Below are 27,630 nucleotides of genomic sequence, written 5' to 3'. Positions count from 1 at the left end.
TGATGGGGTTTTCCAAGTGTTTGGTGTGAAATGTATTCTTAGTTGCTATTTTAACTATTGAGTGGACGTTGAAGGCTTTGTAGACTGATTACAAACCAAAGTAACTATACTTGAGTTACACAGTGATCACAAGATCAACCAAGCTTGAAAAATCAGTTTTAAGATGGTTCAGGAAACAGTTCAGTGGACTGTGGTGACAGATGGCAAGATTACTCAATTGTCTGCAACAAATGATAGCATTTTTATGTTAGCATTAAGGCTACTGTTGGTACAAATGCACTCCTTTAATTTAAGCTCTGAATTTTTGAATATCCTAGTCCATTTGAAGTGGGGAGGGGGAAAGAGGAAGGCAAGAGCCCAACTATTAATTTGGTTACTGCTTTTGTGTTTGGGTTTTGTTCTGGTGAATTTAGCCTTATTCACCAGCACCACACACACACACAGACACTGGTACTATGTTCATGCCAAAATCAGCCCAGATCCAAGAGAGTTTTCTCATCTCTGATGCCTCTTCTTTCCACTCTGTTAGAGGGAATGCATTCCTCACCATTTAGACTATCTCCACACTCTAAAGGCTGGCCATGCAGATAATTTGTCCAGTAGCAGTACAAATGCTGCCTTAAACAACTGTGTCCAAAGGTAAATGCTAGCATGGCTTCGGCAAATAAAGAACTCTTGGTAGCTAGAGATTATTTTGCAGAAGAGATGTAGGGACTGAAACAGTAGAATAGGCAGAAGATTCTAGAATCCTAGGTTAAAGATGGTAGGTTTTTCCATAAATTAAATTAATTTTAAGTTAAAATTAATTAAAATTAGGTTTAATTACTTGTATTTGCATATAAAAAATTCAACTATTTAATAATGGGTTAAATAGTTAAATATGGAAAAATCCTTAACAATCGTCAAATCAAACATCACCACCATGTTCACCATTAAACCATGTCATGAAAAGTCATATCCACAGGTTTTTTTAACAGTTCCAGGGATGGTGACTTCACTAATTTCCTGGGCAGTCTGTTGCAGTATTTTACAATCTTTGCCATGAAAACATTTTTTCTTAATACCTAATCTAAACCTCCCCTGGCATAATATGAGGCCATTTCCTCTTGGCCTGTTACTTGTTACCTGTGAGAAGAGATTGACATTCACTTTACTACAACCTGCTTCCAGGTAGTTGTAGGGATCATGAGGTTCTCCCTGAACCTCATTTTCTCTGGTCTAAGCAACCCCAGCTTCATCAGCTGCTCCTCATAAAACTTGTGGTCAAGACCCTTCACCAGTTTCATAGCCCTTCCCTGGATGTGCTTCGGTACCTCAATGTCCTTCCTGTAGTGAAGAGCTGGACACAGCATCTGATGGATGGTCTCACCAGGGCCAAATATGCAGGGCAATCCCTGCCCTGGTTCTGCTCCCCACACTATATCTAATACAGGCCAGGATGCCATTGGCTTTCTTGGCCACCTGGGCACTGCTTCCTTCAAGGTCCTTTTCTGCTGGACATTTTTCCAGATCTTCCCCCAGCCTGTAGCACTGCATGGGGTTGTTGTGACAAAAGTGCAGGACTCAGTGCTTGGCCTTCTTGAACCTCAGACAATTGGCTTTGTCCCATTGATGCAGCCTATCCAGATCCCTCTGCAGAGCCTTCTTACTCTCCAACAAATCAACATTCCTGCCCAACTTGGTGTCATCTGTGAACTTGCTGAGGGTGCACTTGATTCCCTTGTCCAGGTTGTCAGTGGAGATTTTAAACAGTGTTGGCACCAATACTGAGCTGTGGGGCACACCACTCATGACTGACCACCAGCTCTCTGGGCCTGCCCAGCCAGTCAGTTTTTATACTGAAAAGAGTACACCTGTCCACACCATGGGAAGTTGCTCCAGAAGAATGATGTGGGAGAAAGTATCAAGAACTACTAAAGTATCGGTAGACAATATCCACAGCCTTTCCCTCCTCCACTAAGTGGGTCAGTTTGTCACAGAAGGAGCCCAGGTTGGTCAGGCAGGACCTGCCTTTGGTAAACCCCTGCTGGCTGGGCCTGATGCCCTGTTTATCCTGTGCACACTGCACGATGGCACTCGAGATGATCTGCTCCATGACCTTGTCTGGCACTGAGACCTGCTGACAGGTCTGTAGTTCCCTGGAACTTCCTTCTGGCCCTTCCTGTAGATGTGCATCAAGTTTGACAACTTCTGCTCACCTTGGACATCCACACTTGACCAGGGCTGCTGGTAAATGATTGAAGGTGGTTTGTTGAGCTGCTCTGCCGGCTCCTTCAATACTCAGGTGCATCCCATCTGGCCCCATGAACATGTATGTGCCAAAGTTGCATAGCAGGTACCTGACAATTCCCTTTCAGATTATGTGGGCTTTGTTCTGCACTGCCTCTTGTCTCCCAGGTCCAGGGGCTGAATACCTTGATGACAACTGGTCCTGTTATTAACAACTGAGGCAGCAAAGGCATTAAGTACCTCAGGCTTTTCCTCATCTTTTGTCACTGTTTTTCCAAGAATGGATGGAGAGTTTTGGCCCTCCTTTTCTCTCTAATATGTTTGTAAAATCATTGGTTGTCTTTTATAGCAATGGCCAAATTAAGGCGGGCTTTGGGCCTCCTAATTTTCTCCCTGCATGGCCTAACACCACCTTAAAGGCATCCTTCTGTGCTGCTGATGCCCTTTTTCCAGGGGTGATAAACTCTCCCTTTCTCCCTGAGTTCCATTCGAAGCTCTCTGTTCATTCAGGATTGTCTTCTTCCCCACCAGCCCACCTTTCAGCCCATGGGAATGGCTTAGCCATAAGATTTCCTTCTTCAAAGCACATCCAGCCTTCCTGGACTCCTTTTCCCCAGCTATCATCATCTGGTTTTCTGCTTAAAAAGCCATCCTTTTCCACAATGGAAGCAATCATCCCAGTCTTGATACAAGTAAAAGGAGGCTTTTGTTAGGGTTTGTGGGCACATTTGGAATGGTGACAATCCATCCTTTCTCCCATCCCCTGAGAATTCATTTATTTGAATTGAGTTGTTGTGATCCATGACCACAGTCATCACAAAGTCTGCCTTCCTTCTGGTTGAAGGCATCTGGCATTGTCGCACAAGTCCTTGCTGCCATCAAAGTTATGCCAGTATTGAAAGAAAGTCATTCCTGTGTTGGTATCCCTATAGATTCGGCAGAGTCAGAACCAATGAATTTAGGAAGGGTCTCTTGGCTTCATTGTCATTGTCTAACCCTAAGTAAATTCCAAACTGATTGGGAATAAACCAGACAGGCAATATCCAATCCAAAAATCAAGAAACTTTTTTACATTAGATTTGGGACAAAAATAGGAGCAGGAAATAATGAAATGCATTTTGCTTCAAATGAGCTCTAAGTTTTGTTTTATATATCAAATTCTACTATTTCGCTGAACACAGTAGAAACAGAGAGGGGGATTGATCTCTTACATTCCCATTCTCATTCCAAAGCTGGAAGAAAGCCTGCATTCTTTTCTAGATCGAAGGAAATCAGACAAACATGTGCACCTCTGCAGTCTGATTGCATCATTCTCCCTTTGGAAATTCAGAATTAGTTCATTTGACTTGAGCGTCTCAGACATCCCACTGAGGTACCAGTACCAGGTGCAGCTAAATAGATTCATAATAGCATCAAGAATTTTTATCAGGTGCCTCAATTTCCTCATAAAACTGATAAGGATGTAAAGTTTGCTTTTATATTGATGGCCAGCTGACAGAAGACAAATTTTGATTGGCAGAATAGTGCCTGAGTTTGTCTTCATCAATGAATTTAATCATGTTCCTAAAGTTCATAATCTCTGAAGAAATTCTGCCTCGTCATTTGATACTTTAGCAACAAGCCTGTTTCTTTCATGTTGTTTTCATGTTTGTTGTGAAAGGAGAATTCTCTAAATTCCAAAACATTAGCTCAGAGAGATTACGTGGTTGAATTATTTAGTGTATTAGTACACACTGTAAGTCTTGTCATTGCAATTGTCTAGCAGCAGTTTTTGTCTGCTTAAAAAGTATTCCTACATTCCCAGTCTGTGGAACAGCTGCATTTACCCAGCTGTTCATTTTCCTAAAACATTGTGTATTGAACTTGTTTCTAGTTCATTGTCAAAGCACAGAGAGGAATAGTATATTTGAAGGATACAACTAACACACACAGTCTTTGACAGTAAACGACAGTGGGACCCTCACTGGTACCAAGACAAAGAAAAGGTAGTTGTCACTTACATTGCAAATCATTGCAGTTATATTGATGTAATCAGTATTGATCCCACAGTCCTTGCCTTTGAACACTTCAAATTCCAGCTGTTTTGAATTACAAGGGAATGGCTAGAAGGTCGTTTTGGAGCTTCTCCTTCTGATCTCCCGGTGCATGAAGAGGCACAGGGCATGTATGTAGCACCAGCAGATGTTACTGACGTTCTAAGCTCCTATGTTTAGATCTAGAGTTACAAAATGAATGTCACTTTATTTTTTTTTCTTCAGAAGAACTAATAAATGAGATAAGAAGACAGAAAATTTAAGAGAGGTGATTTAGATCTCTAGACTTGAAAACAAAAAATGTACTGGGTTTAAATCACGAAATATTTAGCTTTTTTGCAGTCTTTCGTTGCTGCCAGTGAAATGAACAAGTATAACAAGTTGTAAAGTTTGACCCTAGAGATTCCATTGAAATATATTAAAACAGATATACTTGTCAGGTGATTAATACATAAATAAGGATTTCAGCTGAGGTAGGGTCAAAATAATAATGGCTAATTCTAGTGATGTGCCAGAGATGGTGGTGGTCAGATTCATGGTTTAACAAGAGTTGAGAGGGGTTAAAAGAAAGATGCTTTTAGGGTCAAGGAACAGTCTACATTATGAGGCTCTGACAGGCAATTTAAGGTCTGGGAAAGAAGCGTAATAGTAGAGTCAGAGACTTGGAACAAAGAGAATATGTCATCTGTAGTGAGGATTTCAGTCTTTGAAGTATTCAGTAACAGGTCTTTAGTGGCATTCTGGTTTTTTTGTTTTGTTCAGAGTGAGGGGGAGGCTTTGAGGCAAAGACCTGGCAGACAACCTCTTAATTCGGCAGTTTTTGTTGCCTGGCTAACTAAACTTTCACTGATGCCTGTTCATCTTAAGTAAGGGTTGCCATGGTCAATACTGAGAGATTTAAAGATCAGAGATTAAGCCAAATAGTATGAAGAATTTTTTTCTCATTTGCATAGAGGGAATGAATAAATTAGTAACGCTGACTATAGCAGTAATCTTGCTTCAGACAGACAGAAGTAGCAGAAGCAACAAAATACAGTGAATTATCTTCCTTATATTATCCTTGAGTTATCCTTCCTTATGTTTTGCACTAATAGTTAAAATACATGATTACAGGTCTTTTTCCCAGTGTATTTTTATTCCTTAGTAGCACTGAAAGACTATTTTAGCTGCTTTGCAGATAACTGTTGTCATGGAATGAGCAAATCTACATTACACCAAACGCAAAGTAGAGTAATTACAATAAAATGAATTTTGATGGCATTATAGAGACATTGGAAGAGAAGAAAATAATCCACAGATAGCATGAAATTGCATGAGTATCACAGTATAGCACTAAGATAGGGTTTCTTTTTCCATATTTTTGCTCAAAAAGTTTAGATGCCAGGTTCATTCCTTAATCCCTGGTGATCAAGGTTCCTTAAGTTCCCCCTCACACCATGGAAGGTTGACTCTGTCTCATAATTAACTTAGATAAACTCTTTAAATCACCTTTCAAATGAACATGGTTGTGGAGAATTAAGTAATTCAGAAACCTAACTTATGCATTATCATTATCAGAGCAAAGTGCCCCAGTGTCTCTGACTCTGCTCATGCCTTGTCCTCATTTTGTAGACTAACATTTCTAGACTAGGGAACGGGCATGTAACAGGAGGTTGTGCAGGGTTGTTGACAGCATGAAGTGCTTGTATCTTAGGTTAGCCCTGCAACACCCACAGTGCCCTCCTCCCTCTCCTCCTGTATTTTTTCTTTTCCCTTTCTGGCTAACCAGGACAGATCCATCTGCTGTGAAAATCATTTCTTTTAGTAGGTCACTTAGAAGTTCACTTAAATTTGTCTCTTCAGAAGGATCAAAAATGGAAAAAAGAGAAAAGAACATAATTACTGCCTATCCTTTTGAACATTGATTTGGGACCGGTAAAAGACTCAAAATGAGACTGGTGAGCTTTCTGTCAACTGCGTTCACTGAAAGCAGTGTATCATTAAAGGACAGTGGTAGTAATTGCTTTGTGCCATTGCTGAACTATTAGTCTGCAAATGCTCATTCATGTAATTTAATTTTTTTAATGTACGAGTTGCTATTCCGCTGCGAAGCATGGAAAGTCGTTACTTGTGCAATTTGTCATTGTGGTTAAAAGCATCAAATAACCTGTATCCTCTACCACCAGCAATGCATCTGTTTGGCCTCAACTGGCAGTTGCAGCAGACTGAAAATGATACATTTGAGAATGGAAAAGTGAATTCTGATACTGTGCCAACGCATCCTGTAACAGTTCCTGCTGGAGACAGTGGTAAGTGAAATGGGCACCATTTTTTTTCCCTTCTTTTGGAACATTTCCTTCCTTTGTGTCTTACTTACATCATCAAACTTTAACAGTTTTCTTCCAAGACTCTATATTTAATGCAAGTACAGAGCGTTTGTAAGTAATAGTAATTTTAAACAGATAAACAAGAACACACAGTTTCTCCTACTTAGGATGTGAAGGGGCCTATGAATCCTGATCAGTAATGCTGATCTTGCTAGGAAAGCTAGCTGTCAACCAAAATTCCTCACAGGAATTTACATGTGATATTTGATGAGGATAGGAAATCTCTCATCATATCCAGAGAAGCAGAACCTCTGTTTACTCTAAATATATGTGATAATATTTTTTTACTGTTGTTGTAGGGTCCCCAGAGATAGCAGGATGGTGCTGAGGCTGGCTCGGACCATCCTGCCTTAGGGGCCTCATGTTGAACAAATGGCCACAACAAAACCAGGAGGCCCAAGGAGTCAGGACATAATGTTTCATTAGGGGGACCTGATACTAAGAGTCCATCTTTGGGACTTTGAGCAAGCTCTCAGTAGGTTTTGGGGAAAAGATTACATATGTGTGTTCCATCGTAATCTCTTTTTCTGAAGTTTTTGCTCCAGAAGAGACACTTCAGGAATAATTTTTGATTTTTGAAGCTTCTCTCCTAGCTATACTTTGAAGGCAACTCATGATCAAGGAGCTTCATGTGGCATGATGACCTCACTATGGAATATCTTGGGTTTTTTTCTATAAAGGCTGTGGTTTTTTTCTCTTTTTTTTTGTTTCCATTTTTTTCTCTGAAATTTAATAGGTCAGGTATAATATGTACATTTGTTTTCTCAAAGTCTCTAGCATATAATGTTGGGTCTGAGTCATCCAACAAATATATAAAGCAAGAAAAAAAAACTTTTATAATTTTGTTGTAAGAGCTTTTAAAATACAAACCACATAAAGGGATTATTTTTTATCGACCTTTTTCGATGTTGCCCTTTAAGATTCTCAAAACATTTAAGAGCTTGTGCACTTTTGGCTAATAGAGGCTTCAAAATCAATAGGTTTTGAATGGAAAACTTGATTTAAATGGTTGATGAATGCAGTGTTTTCTTCATTACACAAAAATCCATTTTCCCATTCACAAGGTACACCTGACCTCCTTACCACTGAGAACGAGGAAGCCTCTGCCAGAAATTGACATCTCGAAAATTTTTCAAGTTATCACATCTCCAAGTCATAGAAAAGTTATAGCTCAGTTCACTCATTTTGTCATCTTTGTAAGCTTGTGAACCTTCTCTAGTAGGACATTTTCTTCTCATTTCCTTTACCTTCCTGCCTTTTTCTTGTACTTACATAGTCATTATCACTTCCTGTGTTCTTACAGTAGCAGAAAAGCTACTGTATGGTTAATGAATATTGATGCTGCAATGATAGCTCATCATCCCATTGTCTTATGCATTCACTAGCCAATATACATTCTTTTATAAAATATATTGATGTTCTTGTAAATATTTTATGAACACTTACTAGGTTTTTTCTTTGATAATTTAAAAATTATTTTAACAAACTAAAACCTGTTATACACTGCCTCAAAAATAAAGGAAATAACAAGGATATCAAATACATTTTTCCTTCCTTATGTCCCTAAATACTGTTCAAGAGAAAGGGTTAATTCCACCCTATTAAAATGCTGTCTTCTGCAGAATATGGTACATGGTCATTTATCAGCATGTATCAATACTAAACAACAGACAGACCAGAGAGTACACATTTTAAACCACAAAAGAGGGACCAGTTAGGCAGAGGGGAAATTGTGATGACTAGATGTGAAATGTAGGGAGTGGGGCCCCTGTACTATCACACTGGTTACTGAAAACTGTAAGGAAGAATCAATGAAGCCTTGATTCAGATACCTTGACAGCTGAACAACTTTCAGTTCCACCCTTCTCTAGTCCCCCTGGTAATGTCCTGATCCTCTGATTTGGATTTGAGGAGTTTCAACCACCCTAGTAATAGATGTAAATGAACTTGACATTTCATGTTTTGATTTAAAGCTGTGTGTAAGAACTGTTACTGTTTAGAAAATGGAAAGGAAATGATGACTCTACAAAGATTTTTCTTATGCTCATTGAGATATAACAGGGAACAAAGAATAATAAATGCCCTAACCTTAGGGTGGCAAACAGCTAGTGACAGTTTTGAGAGAGGTGTTGGGGAGCTAAAGGGGCCTGTGGCTACATCTTTTTTTCAGTGAAGAACATAGGAGTCCATAATTGTATTAGCTGCTAAGTGTTGAACTCCAGAAACAGGCATTCCTGGGAAGCTGGTTAATATATTTGATAAACGGCACTAACTTGAGCTGTCTAGCTCATCTTTTCAGTTGTACAAGGCAGTTATTTTTCATTTCAAATGTAGAAATAGGGGAAGTTGCAGATCAATACAGCAAACAAGTGTTTATTGTTTAGTGATTACCAGTCATCAGTGTGTGAATTTATTCAACACAATATGCTTAAAGGTGAAGAAAGAAGTAAAAAACAAATCCTTAAATAAGCTAAAATAGTGAATACAGATCCATCTTCTAGAATAATATATTAATATTATGAAAGGTTAAGTCCAAATTTAGAAAAGCATTAGACTCATCCTGAAAAGTGTTTAAAAACTGGTTTCTTCAAGATAAGATATTTCACTGTCTCTTCTCAACAGCACTCTGATCAGTGTGATAATCCTGTGAGACGTTTTCAGTGGCTGCAATGCTGTTGTGACACAGCTCTGATGATGATACAAGTTCCCACTCCAGGCCTCTCAGCAGTGCTTCTATACCTGTTTAATTCAACAGCAGTCTCGGTTCATCTCGGATGCGCAAAAAGTGGCGAGGATCAATCTGTGACCTCACCTGGCATTTCAGATTTTAATCTAGTTTTTTTTTGCAGTCTAAATGTTTGCAAAAAGGTTGTGTCAGTTTGTTCCATGAAATGATGAATAATGTAGAATTTGAACATAAAAGACAAGGCTGATTGTCAGTTCTTCAGAACACTTGTATGCAAACAAGTGAGCATCACATGAACATGTTAATCACATTCAGATGGATTTAGGTCAATCTTTATAATAGACTAGCTGATGAAAAAAATATGAATTGCTAAAAACACAGCAAACTCTAAGACTATAATGACAGTTCCATTTTTCTTTGTATTGCTTCACTCAAGCCACACCTTCATGCGCCAGCTGCTTAAAATCAGCATTGCTTGCTTACGCAAAACCAAAAATAGGTAACCAGAGCTGTAGCTTTTGTTAATATTGAATAAATGCTCTGATATTTAATGTAGAAAAGATTATATTCTTTCTCTTGACTACTTATGCTTATGTATCTATTATTCTTAAAATCTGTATGCTGCATTTCACTTTTTATTTTCTTTTTGATGTGAGACTTTATTCTGAGAAACCCATTTTAAAATGCTAGTGAATAAAAAAAATAGTTTCGTGTATATTCTAAACTGTTTCCATAATGCTCCTCCTTGGGGATGCTACAGCGTTTTTAGTATATAGGTATTTGTGGTACCTTCGCCTTTTTATTTCCAAATCATTGAAATCCTGGGATCTTCTGTTCAAAAAGATTGTCAGGTAATATTTTTCTGAGGTAATTCTAAATATTTGAAGATATATATATATGAAGGATGATTGAAAGCCAGAAAGGAGCACTAATTTTTGTTATCCTTATATTCTAAACCATCAGGAAAATTAGGAGGATTTGTTCAAGAAAACAACACTATAGATTCTGGAGAACTTGATATAGGCCGAAGAGCGATACAAGAAGTACCCCCTGGGATTTTTTGGAGATCACAACTCTTCATTGATCAGCCACAGTTTCTAAAATTCAATATATCCCTTCAGAAAGATGCATTGATTGGAGTATATGGTCGAAAAGGCTTACCACCTTCACACACTCAGGTGAGAACTGCTTGCATTAAAATTAGCACATATTGAAAACCATGGTCTTGTATCTTTTTTTTCACTCTCAAAATTACATTCTTTTCTATTTTGCTGATTTTTATTTTTTTTATTTATAGTTTATTGATCTCATGTGATGACCAGAAAATTGGTGGTACTCTGTGTTGGGATCTAGAATGGGGATACAGGGCATTCTTATTTATGAGCTGTTCTATTGCCTAATCAATGATGCTTCAGATATGGAGTTTTTCATGCAAAATTTATGGATTTTTTTTTTATTCTTTGATATATGCACATATCTTTAAAAACCTAAGCAAACTAATATAGAATGTTATGGCCACACATAAGGTTGGTTGAGAGTTCCTGCAAACAGCACATTAACCAAATTTCCAAACAAGACAACAAGCAAATACTACAGTATTTACAGTTTGGTGTCTCACTAAACAAAAACATAAAAGAAAAAGTACATAATACGTATCTACAAAGATACAGTGAACTGGGGTTGTAAAAGTAGCAGTCTTCACTAGGCATCTAGTATCTTGAAACTTTTTTCTTAAGAGTCGCAGATGACTTACTCTGTTCCACCCCTCAGAAGATTTCTAATTACACCTTTTATTGCATATGGTCATACTTCCTAGTAACAAAAAACCACTTTTTATCCATAGTGATACAACAATTAAAGTATAAAAGAATAAAGTATATAAGAACAGTCTTCTGGATTAGCAGGAGAAACAGCAATCAGTGCTTCAGATGGTATTTTAGCATTAATGGTATTCATATTATTTTAAAGATTTAAGACCCTCCAAGATTAGATTTCTTTCAGCACAATATTTGTCCAACTGCTGGATCCCTTTTTCCATCTGAATAGGTATTTTAGCACATTTTCTTCTACCACATTTGGAGAAACATCTTAGTGTTTTTTATTTTACCTACAATTTTATTTTGAGTGTATGGATTTGCCATGGACACAAATCTAAGTATAGCAACCAAATGGTATAATTGTATCAAAGCTTGACTGATTAGCAAATCCATAGCTGCCAAATTAATATATTTTAATTCAGTGCCATTTTTTTAAAATTTTGATTTTCATGCTACTGCACTATTGAAATTTAGTTGTTGGTTTTTTTTCTCAAGCATAAATTTTAAACTATGTACACTATAGAAATATGTTACTAATATATTAATAATTATAAAGATGTCTTGGTTTCATTTCGAAACGGGGCGGAAACAACAATTAATGTAGTAGTTTAGATTTGCCAATTTCAATGTACTCATTTTCTGCTGTGAGATAGGATTAGGAGCAAAAGCAAGGCATGCCTAAAACTTAAAGGATGTAAAGAAAACTTTGTGTACTTAACAGACACAAACTACGGAGGAGGGGGCAGCAAAGCAGCTAAAGTCATCGAATGTTCCATTAACTTTTGTAGTTTAGTTTTCATTAAAGTACAAACACTTTATTGAATGCACAAAGTGCACTCATGTTTACTTAAAAATTGGATCTTCGTGATACTGATTAAATGGATTTTCTTCAGACCTTCACGTATGAACACCCACCCTCAGCCTGACAACAACCACATGAAATTCTAGTGTAAAGAAAATTGATTCAGAAAGTTATCAGCCATTTGAAATAGGGGCTTGGAATACAAATGCCATCTCAATGACAACAACAGATTTAGGGGGATACATCTGTGGCAAAAATTAATAAAACTGAAGAAGCTGACCTAGAGTATGCATTTATATAAGAAGTTATGCAAGTAAGTATATCTATTAAGAAAATCTTTATTTGATTCCTTGTCCTGTCAAAAGATTGAAATAGGAGCGCCCTTTATCCAAAAACACAGAGGCTACTAAATCTGTTTCCTGTCCTCTGTGTTACATAGACTCCAAGTTCTTACTAATGTTTTAAGTATGATACAGCAGAAAAAAATCATATGTGAGTCCTGCTTGACAATTTGGATATATTGTTCCCAGGATATAGGTCAAGCTCTCTTGTCCTGTTTTTGCCTGGTCTGTAATTAGAGTACTTGGAACAAACCATTGACTGACACTTGATACATTTAAAAATTAGGCATGCTTACTTATCAGTGCCCTAGTGAACTTATAAGGCTGCTAAAGTTTCCCAAGGGTATAGGTTTATCAAAATGTTTATATGGCCTTGTACCCAATGATGTCCAGTTTAAGGCCCTGAGATATAGCATGTATGTAATCTCCTAAAAATGCAGTTTCAGTAAGCAGTTGGGGTTTTATTTGCAACCATGCTTCTTCATGTGGGGGGAAAAATGGAATAAAATACATCTTGACAGTTTAGGCCTTTCTCCAACAAAGTCCTAACACAGGACTCTGATGAAGACACAACTTGTCCTGGTAAAATGCATACTTAACTGAAGTAGCTTATGTAAACAAAACAAGGTATTTTGGCAAAAAGACATCTAATGAAATAGAGCACTGAGAGCATTACAAGCATAAGTTCATTTATTGCTTTCTTATTTCCTCTAACTGTTACAGCTTGTACTGACAAAAGTCCCTGATTGCAAACTGGGCATAGGTAACAGGAACAGACTAACAGCTGATGTTTGGCTTCACTGCATCCTTCCATTCTGCTTCCTTCCTTCACTTCCATCCTGCCCATTAGACAAGGAAGCTCACTCATGTGGCTCCAAGTGTCACAGGAGCACAGCAGACAAACACATGAATATCCATGCTGAGTTTGGTCAAAGGCTCGTCTAGCCTTCTGTCTGTGATGGGGGCCATGAGCACACACAGGGAGATTAATAAAGCAGCATGATAATGTCGTAGTTATTCTTTCCACAATACGCTTTTGGCCTCCACAGTTTTGGGACTGAAGGACTTTGCTGAGTCAAAGATGCTGTGTTTGATTTGCCTATAAATCTTTGATAGATTATTTTTTCCTGTGAATTTTCATAATCACATTTGAGTCTATGGAAGCTTTTAGCACCTGTAACATTAGAAGCAGGGCTTAACTACACATCTCACACTGCACTCTTCAGTGTGTTTTGAGACAATACCTTTTGTTTGACACACTGTTAGTAGGGTTTTGGAAGAGGCAGGGCAGAATTTCTCATTAATTTCTTCTCCATGCCACCCTTGATTTATGGATCTCTAAGAGTTATCAGTGAGTTGTATTTTTTTCAGCCTGTTTTGTCATTCTTTTTATGAAAGCTTTTTCAGTCCTTTGGTCAGCCTTTTCTGAGTGTTCTCCAATTTTAATGCGGCTTTGTTAAGATGTGGAGACCAGAACATGGCAGAACATAAGAGGTGTTTGACTATGATGGTTTCATTCAATGCCTTAATGATGTCTGCTTTTATTTTTAAATTATCGAGCTCTTATTTCCATAATCTGTCTACCATAGCTCAAAGATCTCATTCTACAATGACAAAAGTTGGCTCAGAGCCCATCTCTGGATGTGTAATGCTAGGGTTGTTTCATGAGGACTTTGAAAAGTAGGATCTTATTCACATATATCACTTCATGTCTGTGTCTCTTGAATGCTATCTGCCCTTATCTTCTAGTCACAGAATGACAAGTGCTAATAACAAAATTTATGCAAATGAGCAACTGCTGCTTGTTTCTCAAACGTCAGTATTTGAATTTTCAATCTTACGTTAAATAATAGAGACCTCATTACTTCCTGCACTCTGCCAGCATTTGTAAAGTTGCCTTGTCACCTGTCCTCCTCCAATGTCTTTGCTCATATGCCTGTGATACCCCACATGTGTAACCACACAGCATAATTTTCTTTAGCTCCCTCCTTATGCCTTCGGTGTTTCTACCAATGTCTGTCTTCTCTTCACTGTCACTTTTGACTGTAATGCAAAATTATCCTTTTATATATTCCACCTTATTCTCCACTTCTCTCCTGTACCTTTGCCTGTTTATTCACCTCCTTTTTGCACCCAGTTAAAACCTGACAGCAAGTAAGAGGACAATGTAGTCAATATCTGTCCCTAACTGTACAACCTCCGGTGCCAATTATCCTACCATTTCAGGGGACATAATAAAAGTATGATAGAAATAAGCTTGGGAGAGATTTCAAGAAGTTTTAATTTACACCCTTGTCCTGTAATGGGATGAATTTTATATAAACTATTCCTATTAATCACTTAGAATTCCATTAATTAAACAATAACAGAATGCAGAAAATTTAACTCTTGTCCCATTATCCAAAATAATAGTGATACAATATGTAGGAAATGCTTTGATCGTGTTCAGGACAGAATTTTTGGTTGCTTTGCTATATTCTCTTTAGATGCCAAAATTAGTCTCAAGTACAGCTACTATTTGTGTGTCACAGACTGATCTGAGATGCATAGTTCTCTTTCTGGGGAATCATAAATAAATCAACCAGAAATAATTGACGGTGACTGTCCATTCAAAACCCAATCAATGCAAGCCTAAAAGTCTTTGTGACACTTTCTAAAAATGTCAGTTCCATTGCAGCCAGAGAATCAATATGTTTATTTAAAGAGACTTTTAAGAATAAAAAAGATACTTTGGTTTAAAGCAAAACTGTATGGAATGGTAGGGCAAGTCATCACATTTAGACTCAATATAAAGGAAATTAATTTATCCTCATAGGAGGAAAATAAAATTTTGTGTGGTTGTGGTTATGAAGATAGTTGTTTTTCCAGTCTGTTTTTGTTGCCATGTCCTAAATATAAAAAAGCAGCCTTTAAAGGGGTTAGTTAAGATCAATTATTGTTTTTTGCTGGGGGACAGAATGAATAGTAAATTCCCTTCTGTATGGCTTTTTAAGTGTAGTCTAAAATGGTATTCTGATAACAGCATATGTCCTTATTACATTACAAATACAAAATTGTGAATTGTACTGTGCTTGTCAGCCATTAGTGGCCAATCAAGTGGTGTAACCACTTGTTCCTGTATCAAAAATACAATTTTAATCTGAAATTGTCCTTCTACAAAAGTAGTCTCTTGCCATATACAAATTACAAAATCACAACTAATGTCTATGAATGACCTGTTAAAGCTCAGAGCTCCCTGAGCCTTCCCTTTTAAAAAATATTAAAACCACCAGAGAGGCAGGAGTGAAAAAAAGCCAAAATTGTTTTTCTCTCTCTCACAAAATAAGATAAATATTTAATTCTCTGACAAATGAGAGTGTTGAATGGTTTTGAATAATTGCTCTCCCAAAACATTCGCATTTGTTTCCATGTGATGCAGCACATACAAAGCTGCTGAGGCACCGGCTTCTGTGCATCCTAATTACATTATGTTCTATTCTGCTCATTCAGACATAGCTGGAAAAGTGTCTCGGGTGTTGATAGAGTCATATTAACTATGCATTTCCTTCACATCCTGACTGGTGGGAAGATGATTCCAATTACTGGGGAGGAGCAATCTTACAATACCACTGAATTTTGGCCTGCAATTTCAAGAACAGAACATGACTACCTAAACCGTTGTTCCAGGACAACGGTTATCATATTTTCTTTTGTCCCAAGAGCAGTTTCTGAAGGCCACAAGTCAGGGTGTAAAATCACTGATACTCTGGTCCTGGGATTGTATATCAGCTCAGGTGAATCAGTACTTTCACATGCTGCCCTTTACCTTAATAGGCCCTAAATGTAATTTCATTTGAGAGAGATCTTGAACATGTGAAAAGATTGAAGGTTTATGTGCTACAGTTCACTTCATATGATAAACATGTGTCACAGTAGAAATGAAACTTTGAACAGTCTTAGCAGTAAAAGCAGAGACCCTCTGCCACAAGCAAGAATGCTCTTCAATTTTCCAACCTGTTTAATTTTGCTCTATACGTATTGATCTTTACATGTTCGACATGCAGAAGACAACTTTCAAGCCATGAGAACATACTCCAGATAATGTAAAATCAGTGTAGGGCCTGGAGCAGTTTTAGCCCTTCAGGTGCTGTTAGCCATAGTTAAGGTGCATAAACATGTACAACATGCATAAAAACTTGTGTTGTGAGTTTGCTTGTTTTTATCAGCTACGATGCTGCTACATTTTTCCAAGCCCCATGACATTGCTAAAATACAGTATGTGCTGTCCATTGACCTGAGGTACCATGGGGCTTGGTCAGTTTGTCATTTTTGATGGTTGCAATGTTTTCTACTTTCCATCTCCTCTTTTGATCTTCTTTGATGCAAAACAAAACTCTTGCTCTCCTTCCTTCAGAATTCCGGACTGTACAAAAGGGGGAAATCTGAAATTAAATGAAGAAAAGTAGATTATTGGTGTTGGATATTATTATTATTATTATTAGTCCGTATGTATGTAACACAGTTTGAAAGTTAGCTGTCACCTGTAATTAAGGTGCCTGTCATGACTGCAGACTCATTTCAACTGCTATTTTCTTATCCCAGTGTGTGTAATGGGTTCATTGGCCACTTTCTACTGAAAAAGTCATTCTAATAAGCATAAAAACTAGTCGGTAATTTTGTTTGAATGCTTAGCAAGGAGCAAAAAAATAAGAAAGGGTTGGTTTCAGCTCCTGCTTCCCTATTCCAAAAGGGAATTCTTGGTCTACATATAAGCATATTGTCAGGGTGGTGCCATGGTCATCCCGTGACTTGTCAAGCTGTGTGCTGTGTTGCAGTATGACTTTGTGGAGCTCCTGGATGGCAGCCGGCTGATTGCAAGGGAGCAACGCAACTTGCTGGAGTCGGAGCGAGCAGGACGGCAGGCGAGGTCTGTCAGTCTCCACGAGGCAGGTTTTATCCAGTATTTGGATTCTGGCATCTGGCACCTGGCCTTTTATAATGATGGGAAAAATGCAGAGCAGGTGTCTTTTAATACCATAATTATAGGTAAGCATAATCTTTAAAGCTCTCACCAAACGCTAGCTTGGGGTCAGGTTTTTTAGGAATTCATAGATAGGTTTTCATAGTTAAATGATCTGACTTTTTTTTTGCAGGTTTTCCATTTATGTGTTTGTTTTGCTACTCAGAATAAAACACAGAGTATTATTTTAATTTCTTGATCGAAGGCATAAGGGTTTTCATTTCTTAGTCTAAGGCATAAGTACTTCTAGTGTTTGAAATGAGGATGCTGTTTTTGAAGTATTTATTTAATGGTACAGAACTAGATTTTAAGCATGGAGCTCATATAGTTTTACACTTAAAATTTTAGCCTTTTTGTTGGAATATAATGCCCAAAGATACTGGGAGCATCAGCAGTAGAAAATCACAGCTACTCGTGCTCTTCAAACAAAACAAATGTAAACCCTTCTCGGAGCAAGAAGAAGCTGTCAGTTAGTAGTGGCTCAAATGATAGGTACTTCATGCAGTGGGCACCTGTGAATTATCCTTCTCTTTTTCCTTATAGAGTCTGTGGTGGAATGTCCCCGAAATTGCCATGGTAACGGTGAATGTGTTTCTGGATCCTGCCATTGTTTTCCTGGGTTTCTGGGCCCCGATTGTTCGAGAGGTAAAGCAACTAAATGCTTTTCTCAAGTCAGTTTAAGCGAGCATGAAGACAAATACATCAAAAAAGCAACATTTCACATATTCTTCTTTATAAACTTTGGTGAAGATCTTTATTTTGATTGTTTTGCCGTGTTCTGTTTCACAGCAGCCTGCCCAGTGCTGTGCAGTGGCAATGGGCAGTACTCCAAAGGACGCTGCCTGTGCTACAGTGGCTGGAAGGGCACCGAGTGTGACGTGCCTACAAGTCAGTGCATTGATCCCCAGTGTGGAGGACGGGGCATTTGCATCATGGGTTCTTGTGCCTGCAACTCTGGGTACAAAGGAGAAAACTGTGAAGAAGGTAAATGAGTAAATATTTATGCCAGCACCAGCTGTTGTTGGTCAGGTTAACAGCTGGCACATTCAGCTCTATAAATTTTTCTAGATTTAGATCTTACGCACTAACACTGTTTCTTCAAAAATTGTTTTACAATACTACAAATCAAGTTTTGGAGTCACTAGTGTCACTGAATTCTACAGAATTATTGAACTCTAGTTTTTCTCAAGTAAGAAGTGGGAAAATCCAAAGTAATGTGCATGTAATGTTTTTGCTTTCCAGTATATTTGGGTTTTGTCTGGCTTAAGTCAGCTAAGAAGAAAGCACATGAAACACATATGTAGGCATTCTTACTGAATTCTCCAAGTATACAATAATCATTAATTTATTGCATTTGTTAGTAGCCTTTTCTACTGGCCAGATTGTGGAAAGTGCTGATTCAAATGCATCGGGGGAAAAAATGATGCATTATTCTTGTATTCCAGAGTTATGCATAATAATATTCATTCTGGTGTGCTGCAAAATGCTGTTAATTTTCCATTCTATTTTTTTAGGGAGTAAAAACTGCTATTTTCTTCCCCAATCAAATTGATTTTATTGATCTCTACATACAAAGTAATGCAATTAAGCCTCTGGAATTAAATTTTCAGACCATTGACCCTACAAGTGTAACACTTTGTTGAGTCAAATTGCTAAATTAAATCTCATCATCTAAAGCACAAGTGAATTAAGACAGATAGAAAGTATGCAACTCATTCATTTCTGAAACAATTTGGGGTTCCTATGTAGCTGTCAAAACTATATAGCCATGGATTGGGTCAGTTGTACCAGGGAATAGTGCTGCAGAGAATCCAGCATTTACTACATTATGGTTAGACAGAGTCAAGATCAGTTGCCCTGGACCCAAAGCCAGTCTTGCTGTAATTTAGAAAAATGAGCAAACCTTGAAAGATTCTCCATTGATTCAGTGGTAACCTGTAATTGTCTTGATGTCAGTTATGTGCACACACAAAATTTACAGGATCAGAAAGTAATGTGAAAGGGAGGTGTTCTTGCAAGGAAAATTGCAGCTATGCAAGAAGTGACGACAAAGAATGATTATCTTGTAGCCAGAGAAGGGAGGCTGGCACAAAGAGATCTTATTCCACTCTCTTTTCCTCATTCATTGCAATGAAAGAAAAGTGAACTTCTCAGCTTCAGCCTACTAATGTTTACTTTCAAGATGGATGCAACGCTGCCTACTTCGTAAGGCATATTTCATAATTCAAATTTAATTTTTGAAATGTGAATTAAGCCCAAAAGTACTATTAGCACCTATGGGTTAATTACTGTTGTTAGGATTGATAGATTTAAGCTGAGCTTTCTCATCTCCCTGCAGCGGATTGCCTGGACCCAGCCTGCTCCAGCCATGGTGTGTGCATCCATGGCGAGTGCCACTGCAACCCAGGCTGGGGTGGCAGCAACTGTGAAATCCTGAAGACAATGTGCTCTGACCAGTGCTCTGGTCATGGCACCTACCTTCAAGAGAGTGGTAGCTGCACCTGTGACCCCAACTGGACAGGTCCAGATTGCTCCAATGGTAAGAGTTAAAAGCACTGGCATTTTATAAAATGTTGATGTCTTGAACTGCAGCATTTTAATGACATTATTTCGTTAGGATCTGACTTGCTAAGCTGATTGATCTCTTTGAGTTGACTTCAGCATGAACTGTAAATTGATTCAAAGGTTCAGAATAATTGATGAGTTTGAAGGATTTGAAAATCAACATGTTTGTTTGTATCTTTTAGCTGCCTTCATCTGGTAACTTCAGGTATTTCACAAGCAAGTTCAGAACGTTCTTTGCATGATATGGATATTCCCTAAGACATCTACTTAGAAACTTAGAACTACCCTAGTGAAACCAGGGACATTCATATTTTAAGAATCTCTCCAGCTAATTTGAGGTAATTTTCCTGAAAAACAGATAGCATTTAAGTTGGAAGGCAAAGGGAATGCAAGAATAAGTCTTAAACAGCTTTCTAGGCAGGGTGCAGGGTGCCAGGGTAGAAAGAGTTAGTAGGAGTGAAGAAGCAGAGGAATTTTTTGAAATATGAAACTGAGCTTATGAAAACCACAGTCTGAGCTTAGAAACAAAAGGAGAAAACTAGAGGTACTAGCACACAGAGCAGAATCTAAATATTTATAAAGTATGACAGCAGCTTTTTGACAAATACAAGTTTTAAGAATCTTGTTTGGTAGCCACACATCAAAAAAGTAATGATGTCTAACTGTGAGACATGTATTTGTCTAAACCAGTTCATCTAAGATCTCAGACGTTTTGTTAATGAAAACTGAACACATGGGCTGGCTGGGTTTACGCCAGCTTATGAATAAATATAACTTTTTCATGAGGAATCATCTTTTTAAAACAAATGTACTTCCTGACCAGGATCTGTGATACTTCATAATGGTTTATGCATATGAGAATGATAGAGTTCCAAACATGCAAGAAAAAGTGACAAAGAAAATGTTGTCTTCTGCGAAATTTGTTTAGAAGAAAAAATATTTTTCTGTTTCTAGCGCTAAAAATGGCTATTTGTGTTAGACCCTGTCTACTTCTCAGGCAAAACATGGATCCTCTATTTACTGACATGTCCTCTATGCTTCTTTTGGTGACCAGTTATGTTCCATTAAATGATTTGTCATTAAAATAACATAAAATGTTTCTGATCTCAAATATCTCAAGTGTGTCCGACTCACAAAAGAATATTTGTAAAAACATGCACAGATTATTTGCTGAGGCTGTGCAAAATGACCTTCAGAGGAGTACACTAAAAAAGTAAATCTTACCCACAAACATGTTGTTAAGCTGTAAGATGAAGAAAAGAATGTTATTTCCATCAGAGACTTTTATAGGTTTGAAATCAGCAGAGCTTTCCTCTATCTTCATCAGCAGTTTGTCCGTTAATTAGCCCTTCAATTCCACTTCAATTAAATTAACTCTAATTAATAAATTCATTACAAAGATTGACGCACCTTGCTCAAAGCTAGTGTGCTAAAAGCTGATAAACACCTTCACCCTAATGAAAAATTGATTAGATTGAAGAGAAATAAACCTTTCTTTCTCAGAGCTGCAGTGACGTTTTGTGACTCTGAAGTTAATCAAACCATCTTGCATCTTTTAATCAAAAGTTTAATTCAAAGTAGATATAAAATGCTATATAGTTGGTGGCGGGGAGGGGGAGGAGGGGGAAATTACAGCTGTCTTTCTCCATAAAGGTTTTGTGCTGTTTCTTATGGAAAATGTCACAGCTCCTCGATACTGTGTTTAATGTTCCACAGCACTTCGAAACAGCAGGGAGAAAAACACTGTTGATCAGGAAACTGGAAACCTTTCTTGCACTGAATGCAAGTTTCTTTTGCTGTTAAAAATAATTTTGATCTTTTATTACTGAACTACTTGCTGTCTTTTACAAGAAAAAAAACTAAATATATAATTTCTATGAACCATATATGGCTACAGCCAGCTGTATGCCAAGGAACTAAACAAGTCTCTCAGCCTGGATTTTATCTCTTTGTTTTTCTGTTTTCTGCTTAGCAGAAGTAAAGTTTGCTGGAGTCTGACTAAATGAACCAAAACGGTAAATGCAAAATCTGGCAGTGTAAATTATCATCTTGTATTAGCTGAGACTTAGTATATGTTGTTTGGCCTCTGACTACCTTTGGCTGTTAACATATTTTTCAATTATTCTATCAGATACAAGATCCTGTTACTATATGTAGATGACAAGTTAAATTGCTGTATGGTGATTTATTTTTTTAACAAAGTATTATTGACTGTTAGACTGTTCATAGCTGTCATAGACAATACAAGTTCACTGAAAGTAAAAGAGTAAAATGATCTTTTATACTTTACAGATGTGTCAGTGTGTCAGCATAGTGCTAATTTGTCTCACTAAGGCTGAGTCTTTATAATGAAAAATGTGTCAGAAATGGCACATTTTAGCTTTGAAAGAAGGCAGGCAGTATGGAGGGGAAACCTTCCTAATTTGAACTTCGTCATATTAGGTTTTCACTCACAACAGACAATGATCTTGGTATATGTTACATTTCCTCAGTGTGAGTACAGTGTATCTTCTGGTAGGTCTGAGTGCCATATAATCTAAAATACAGAAGGTTACTCTTGTGAAAGAAAGATGCTTGAAAATTACTGCAAGCTGGCAAAAGAGCTGTGAACACTTAAACATCACTGAAGTCTGCCGGCTAGCTGAAAGAGCATTAGCAAAGAGATAAAACTCTGCGCTCTCTATTCTGTTGAATCTTAGGTGAAAATGTCTTTCACAGTAAATTCCTTTGATTTAACTTTCAAAGATTTTGCCTTTCTTATTCTTCACGTGTCGAATTAAAATTTAGCGCTTCTAATTAATGCATTCCCCCCGTGTCCCCTGTGCCTGCCGCCCCCCTTTCCCCGCAGAGATGTGTTCGGCGGACTGCGGCGCGCACGGCGTGTGCATGGGCGGCTCGTGTCGCTGCGAGGAGGGCTGGACGGGCGCAGCCTGCAACCAGCGGGCCTGCCACCCCCGCTGCGCCGAGCACGGCACCTGTAAGGACGGCAAGTGTGAATGTAGCCAGGGATGGAACGGAGAGCACTGTACCATTGGTAGGCTGCCTATGCTTTACCCTGCCCTCGCTGCGAAATTCTTGACAGCCAGCGCTGCTGCTGGCCGCGTCTCAATAAGAAGTGTATTGCTTTGAAGAGTGTTTCTTCAAACGGAATATTTGCATGTGTCAGTCTGTGAAAAAGAGTTGATATTTTAAGAAAGGAAATGGTTATATAATGGCTCATCAGTTCTTCATACCTAGTTTGCCATGAAAAGAAGGTGGAAGAATTTCCTCTTCAATCTTTTCCCTTTCACTGAGGGGGAGGTTACTTTTATTTTGAACGGTAAATATACTATTTGATTTGTTCCTTTCTATTTTTATGTGATAGCTTTATGTCTTTTGGAAATGAAGCTTCCTTTTGTTTTTCTTTCTTTTTTCCTCTTAAGGAGAAGAAGCGCTAAAAAGTGACTTGCCTGCATAAAAATGTCACTTCCACCATGTAATGAATGTGACCTAACTGCCCAAAATTATCTTCTTGTCAACATAATGTTGTATTTTAGAATACTATCAAATTTCTTACGTGTTAATAACATAACAGCAGTTTAATACAGCTGATTGAGAAGAAGCCATCCTTATTACAGCTTCTGTGTTTCTATAACCAAGTTTGTTCTAGTGCCTGAAAACCTTTGGAAGTTACTATACCATTATCAGTGGAGCTTTTCTTATTCAGTTATTTACAGTCCATATGTCCCACATAGAGCACGATATCCTTCTCCACTGCAGAGGTTTTGACAGTGAGCTAGCATGAGAAATCATGCAGTTAAATAGGACTAAGAAAACGTGGAGCTGTAGTGCTAAGAAATTCCCTTCCACACTAATTCCCCTTTGTGCAAGATGCTGCAGGTCTGTAACAGTGGAGTAGAGTCCTATCCAAACAATTTTTATCTCGGCAGAACCACAGAGAAAAGCTTCTGCCTGCCAACAGGTAGGCAAAGGAAGTGGCAATGGTCTGCATGTAGGAGTTGACTAGTTTGTACTTCGGTGAGTGGAGGGCATTGCATGGAGCTCATTAGAGGCTGTGACAGGACTAACCACATGACTGAAGTATTTATGGGGCACATCTCCCAGGTATGAGAAGCATCATGGATAAGCACTTTGAGGCAGATTGAATTGGCAACAAAAGAGGAAGCCACAGGTCAGACAACGGCAAGCATAACACTGAGTGATGAGGAAATAATGGATAATCTGAATAATCAAATAGTCCAATATGTAAAAAAAAACTGCATAGTTCTGTGTTTGAATAGATGGAGGAGAGACGGTTAAAAGAGGTGATGTAGCTGAAGCAACAGGATCGGACAGTAAGTCTAACTGCAGTGGAGCTGATGGATGTAAATGTAGCATGATTTGCTTTTGTAAGAAGTTAAACAGAGCCTGGAGAAATTTTAACGTTGATGGAAGTTTTGGAAGGGCTCTAACTCTGAATGTGTTAGCACAGCTGAGCCATAACAGGGCCATGAGTATCTAGAAAATACCAAAACCCAAGCTGTGCTCCCAGGTATTTTACAGCATGGCTGAGGGGCAGGTGGTGATGCTGTACTTGGTGGTTGCAAGAAGAAGTGACAAGAGCTTTGAGGGCAGGGAAAATGAGGGCCTGTTACAGTTGTACTAATTAATGCCCACATCATTGCGCCCAGAAGATGAGGTTTTCTTTTTTATAAGGGAGTCAGGTGTAAAAGTAGTAAGATTGACTTGAGAATTATTTTTTACAGCAATAACGATTGATTTTTCAAATTTGATTGGTTGGTTGGTTTGGGGGTTTTGTTATTTACTAATGAAATTGCTCAAACATATGAGGGAGAGGCAATCAAGATGCATCTGCAGAATCGCAGAGGGAATCGATAGGGTTAACGTTTCTGAGGAGCTTCCAGAAAACATGCTGACAAAGAGAGTAGAGAGGTGGGGAGAGAACTGCTTTCTGAACAATAAAAGAAAATAAATATTTAGAAGTAGGATAAAGCCTTTCCCTTGACTGCTTTAACTTGCCAACGAGCAATTACTCAGCAGATCACTCTGCTGTTGGTCTCGCTGACCTTGGCAGCATTTCAAGGGTTGTAGTTATACACGGATGAGCTGCTCTTGAACAATTTTTCCAACATATTAAGCATAAACAAGTTTTTCCTCAACACTGGGCAGGCAGGTCTGTCTTCCCACCTGTTTATTCTTTAAATGGGTGTTTACTTTGTGGCTGCTGCTGTAAAGATAGTTTGATTTGTTTATATTGCCCTTACAGCCTCCAAGGCAAGTAATGAGGTTACAGGCTTTAGCCTGCTGTTACATTTATTTTTTTAGAGCTGTTTTCTTCAGGAGCCCTATGTTGCAGAGAAGCCAGGTCATTTTATTGCTCATTTCCAACAGTATTTCAACTTAGTGGGGGAAAGATTGCTACCTCCTTAGCTTGGCAGATGAAGAGTCAATTTGCTTTTCTCTCTTCTGCCCTACAGTAGGTAGTAGCTCTTTCTGAGCAATAAATTTCAAAACACAAGGGACTTCAGAATGTTTCTCTATGCAAACCAATTTTTTATTGTCACCCTCCATTTGTAACCCAGGCATTTTATGCTACTTACAACTCTCTACTTAGTAGAAGAATATTTGCATAATTTGTGTTATGTGTATGAAAGACTCCTACTCACTGTCCCTTTATATGTCTAAAAATAAACAATTGCCCCCTTCTTATTTCTAAAAGTCATTAACCATTTACCTGCAGTACTGTGAAGTATTTTAGAAATGCAAATGTGTTTCTTTGTTGCAGCTATTAGCTGGAAGCCCTATGAAGTGCAACAGCCAAAATTAATAGCTTCTTTGAGAAATAAATATTCCAAAAACCTGTAGATCTTCAGGGAAATTCACTTTACTCACTTTTTGGGAGAGGAATAGCCTTCCAGATCTCTAGTTGAATGTAAAACATGGGGCAGATGTGTATGCACTAACTGGAATATATTCTGAATCATCTGAATCGATAACTCATTTGGTCAGAGAATTTGTGGTATTTTTGTAAAGCATGAATGCCATTCAAAATGGTTAAAAAAAAGATTTTGTACCTCAGCTAGCAATTTTTATGTATTCTTAAATGATAACTATCTGTCCAGTCTCATTTTCAGTTAGCCCACTTGTTTGTATTGTAAGTTGACATGTGTTGAAACATACAGTGAAGGAAAAAACCAAACCTGTCTCCTTATTAAAGCAAGGTAGTCCTTAGTTGTATTTCTGTCTAATTAATAATTTCAATCTTAGATTGCTTCTTGAGTTATGCCGATTTTTACATATACTTCAAAATATTTAAATGGAATTTAGTCAGAGGAAATTGTAATTACTCTAAACTGCCAGATACTTATTTCATTGGGGTTTGGTTGGTTGGTTGGTTGAGGTTTTTTGGGGGGTTTGTTTTTTTGGGTTTTTTGTTTGGTTTTTTTTGTTTGTTTGTTTTTTAATTTCAGTACTTCAGGGTGTTGGGAAGAAAAACCTAGGTGATTGCAAAGGTTTGCTTTTATTGTTCCGAAAAAAAATTTAGACATCTGCTTATCTGGGTTAAACATCAGGGTTTCCCTAAGGCTGAAGATGACAAGACTGGATTGGAGAAATAATATACAAATGTATTTTATATACTTTGATTTGTGATAGAGAAAAGAGTAGACTAAATAAATCAGGGAGGAGGGGAGGTCTATTTGTTTGAAGCAATGTGTATAGTAAGGTGGACAAGATTGTTTGGACTCATGCAGTAAACCTGATATCTACTGCTGATACCCACTGTTCCATTAATGGGTCTTGGCACAGGGTACTGCAACTTCCATACCACACCTGATGTCAGCCACACTTGTAAGCCACTACCTTTGCTCTGAATGCATACTTCCACATATTTATATCAAAGATGTTCAGAGATATGTGCATGCTTAGCATTCTGATGAATGAATCTAATAGGAATTAGCAAAACTCAAAACTTGGTGCTATTGTTTAGCATCTTAGAGGCTTGAACTAAATACAGGCAATGTATGTTTCAAGTACTAAACAATGTAAGGCGCCTAAATTGCTTATAATCTCTTCCCTCTGGAGAATTGCAGTCATAAAATCAAAGGATCATGGAATAGTTTGGGTTGGAAGAGACCTTTAGAGGTCAACCCTCCTTGCAGTATGCAGGATCATCTTCAACTAGATTTTCTAGAGCCTATTTGCTGAGAGCCTCGTCCAGCCTGGCCTTGAATGTTTCTAGGTCGTTCACGACCTCTCTGTGTAACTTGTTCCAGTGTCTCACCACCCCGTTGAACAAAACTTCTTCCTTAAGCCTAGTTTGAATCTACTCTCTTTTACTTTAAAACCATTAGCCCTTGTCCTGTTACAACAGGCTAACATGTTTTGTTTTCCTGTAATGTAATGTTTTCCTGTATCCCCATGAGAACAGGTTAAATCAACAGTTCACTGCAGAGCTATGGAAAATCACCTCAATTGTTTATTTGGTCTGCAAGTGACATTCATGGGTCTGAGGTGAGTATCCATATATAATTTTTTGAAGCTCAACCTGCATCTCAGTGGGATACAAGACAGCAGATGCACAGCTGGTGCTCAGGTGATAGCCTGGATAAAAATTTGCTCTGTAATTAAGTTTTCATAACAGAGTTGTGCTTAAGTATGTTTTTGCTTCCTTTCTGTCCTGGCTTGCAATGAGTTCAGTGACCCTCTCCTGTCTGAGTAGTTGTTTTGTGAGATTGGAACAGATATTGTTTCAGAAAGTCTATTATTTTTTGTGATATAACTGTCATGTACA

At 38.0% G+C, this 27,630-nt stretch overlaps 1 protein-coding gene across 26 annotated transcripts in view; it reads left to right on the top strand.

Moving 5' to 3' along the window:
* The window catches only part of TENM3 (teneurin transmembrane protein 3), a 1,293,899-nt gene that overhangs the window by 1,190,949 nt on the left and 75,320 nt on the right, over positions 1-27,630 (top strand). For all 26 annotated transcript variants that reach the window (XM_088163549.1, XM_088163548.1, XM_088163550.1 and 23 more), the window contains 7 exons: positions 6,428-6,550; positions 10,278-10,492; positions 17,089-17,299; positions 17,817-17,918; positions 18,063-18,257; positions 19,612-19,812; positions 22,687-22,872. In XM_088163549.1, coding sequence (XP_088019675.1) covers positions 6,428-6,550; positions 10,278-10,492; positions 17,089-17,299; positions 17,817-17,918; positions 18,063-18,257; positions 19,612-19,812; positions 22,687-22,872 — 1,233 coding nt within the window. The remainder of the gene's footprint in view (positions 1-6,427; positions 6,551-10,277; positions 10,493-17,088; positions 17,300-17,816; positions 17,919-18,062; positions 18,258-19,611; positions 19,813-22,686; positions 22,873-27,630) is intronic.

This window comes from Sturnus vulgaris, chromosome 4, assembly GCF_052056855.1.
Source record: "Sturnus vulgaris isolate bStuVul1 chromosome 4, bStuVul1.hap1, whole genome shotgun sequence".
NCBI classification, from domain to species: Eukaryota; Metazoa; Chordata; class Aves; order Passeriformes; family Sturnidae; genus Sturnus; species Sturnus vulgaris.
This window is presented reverse-complemented; position numbering and strand designations above follow the sequence as displayed.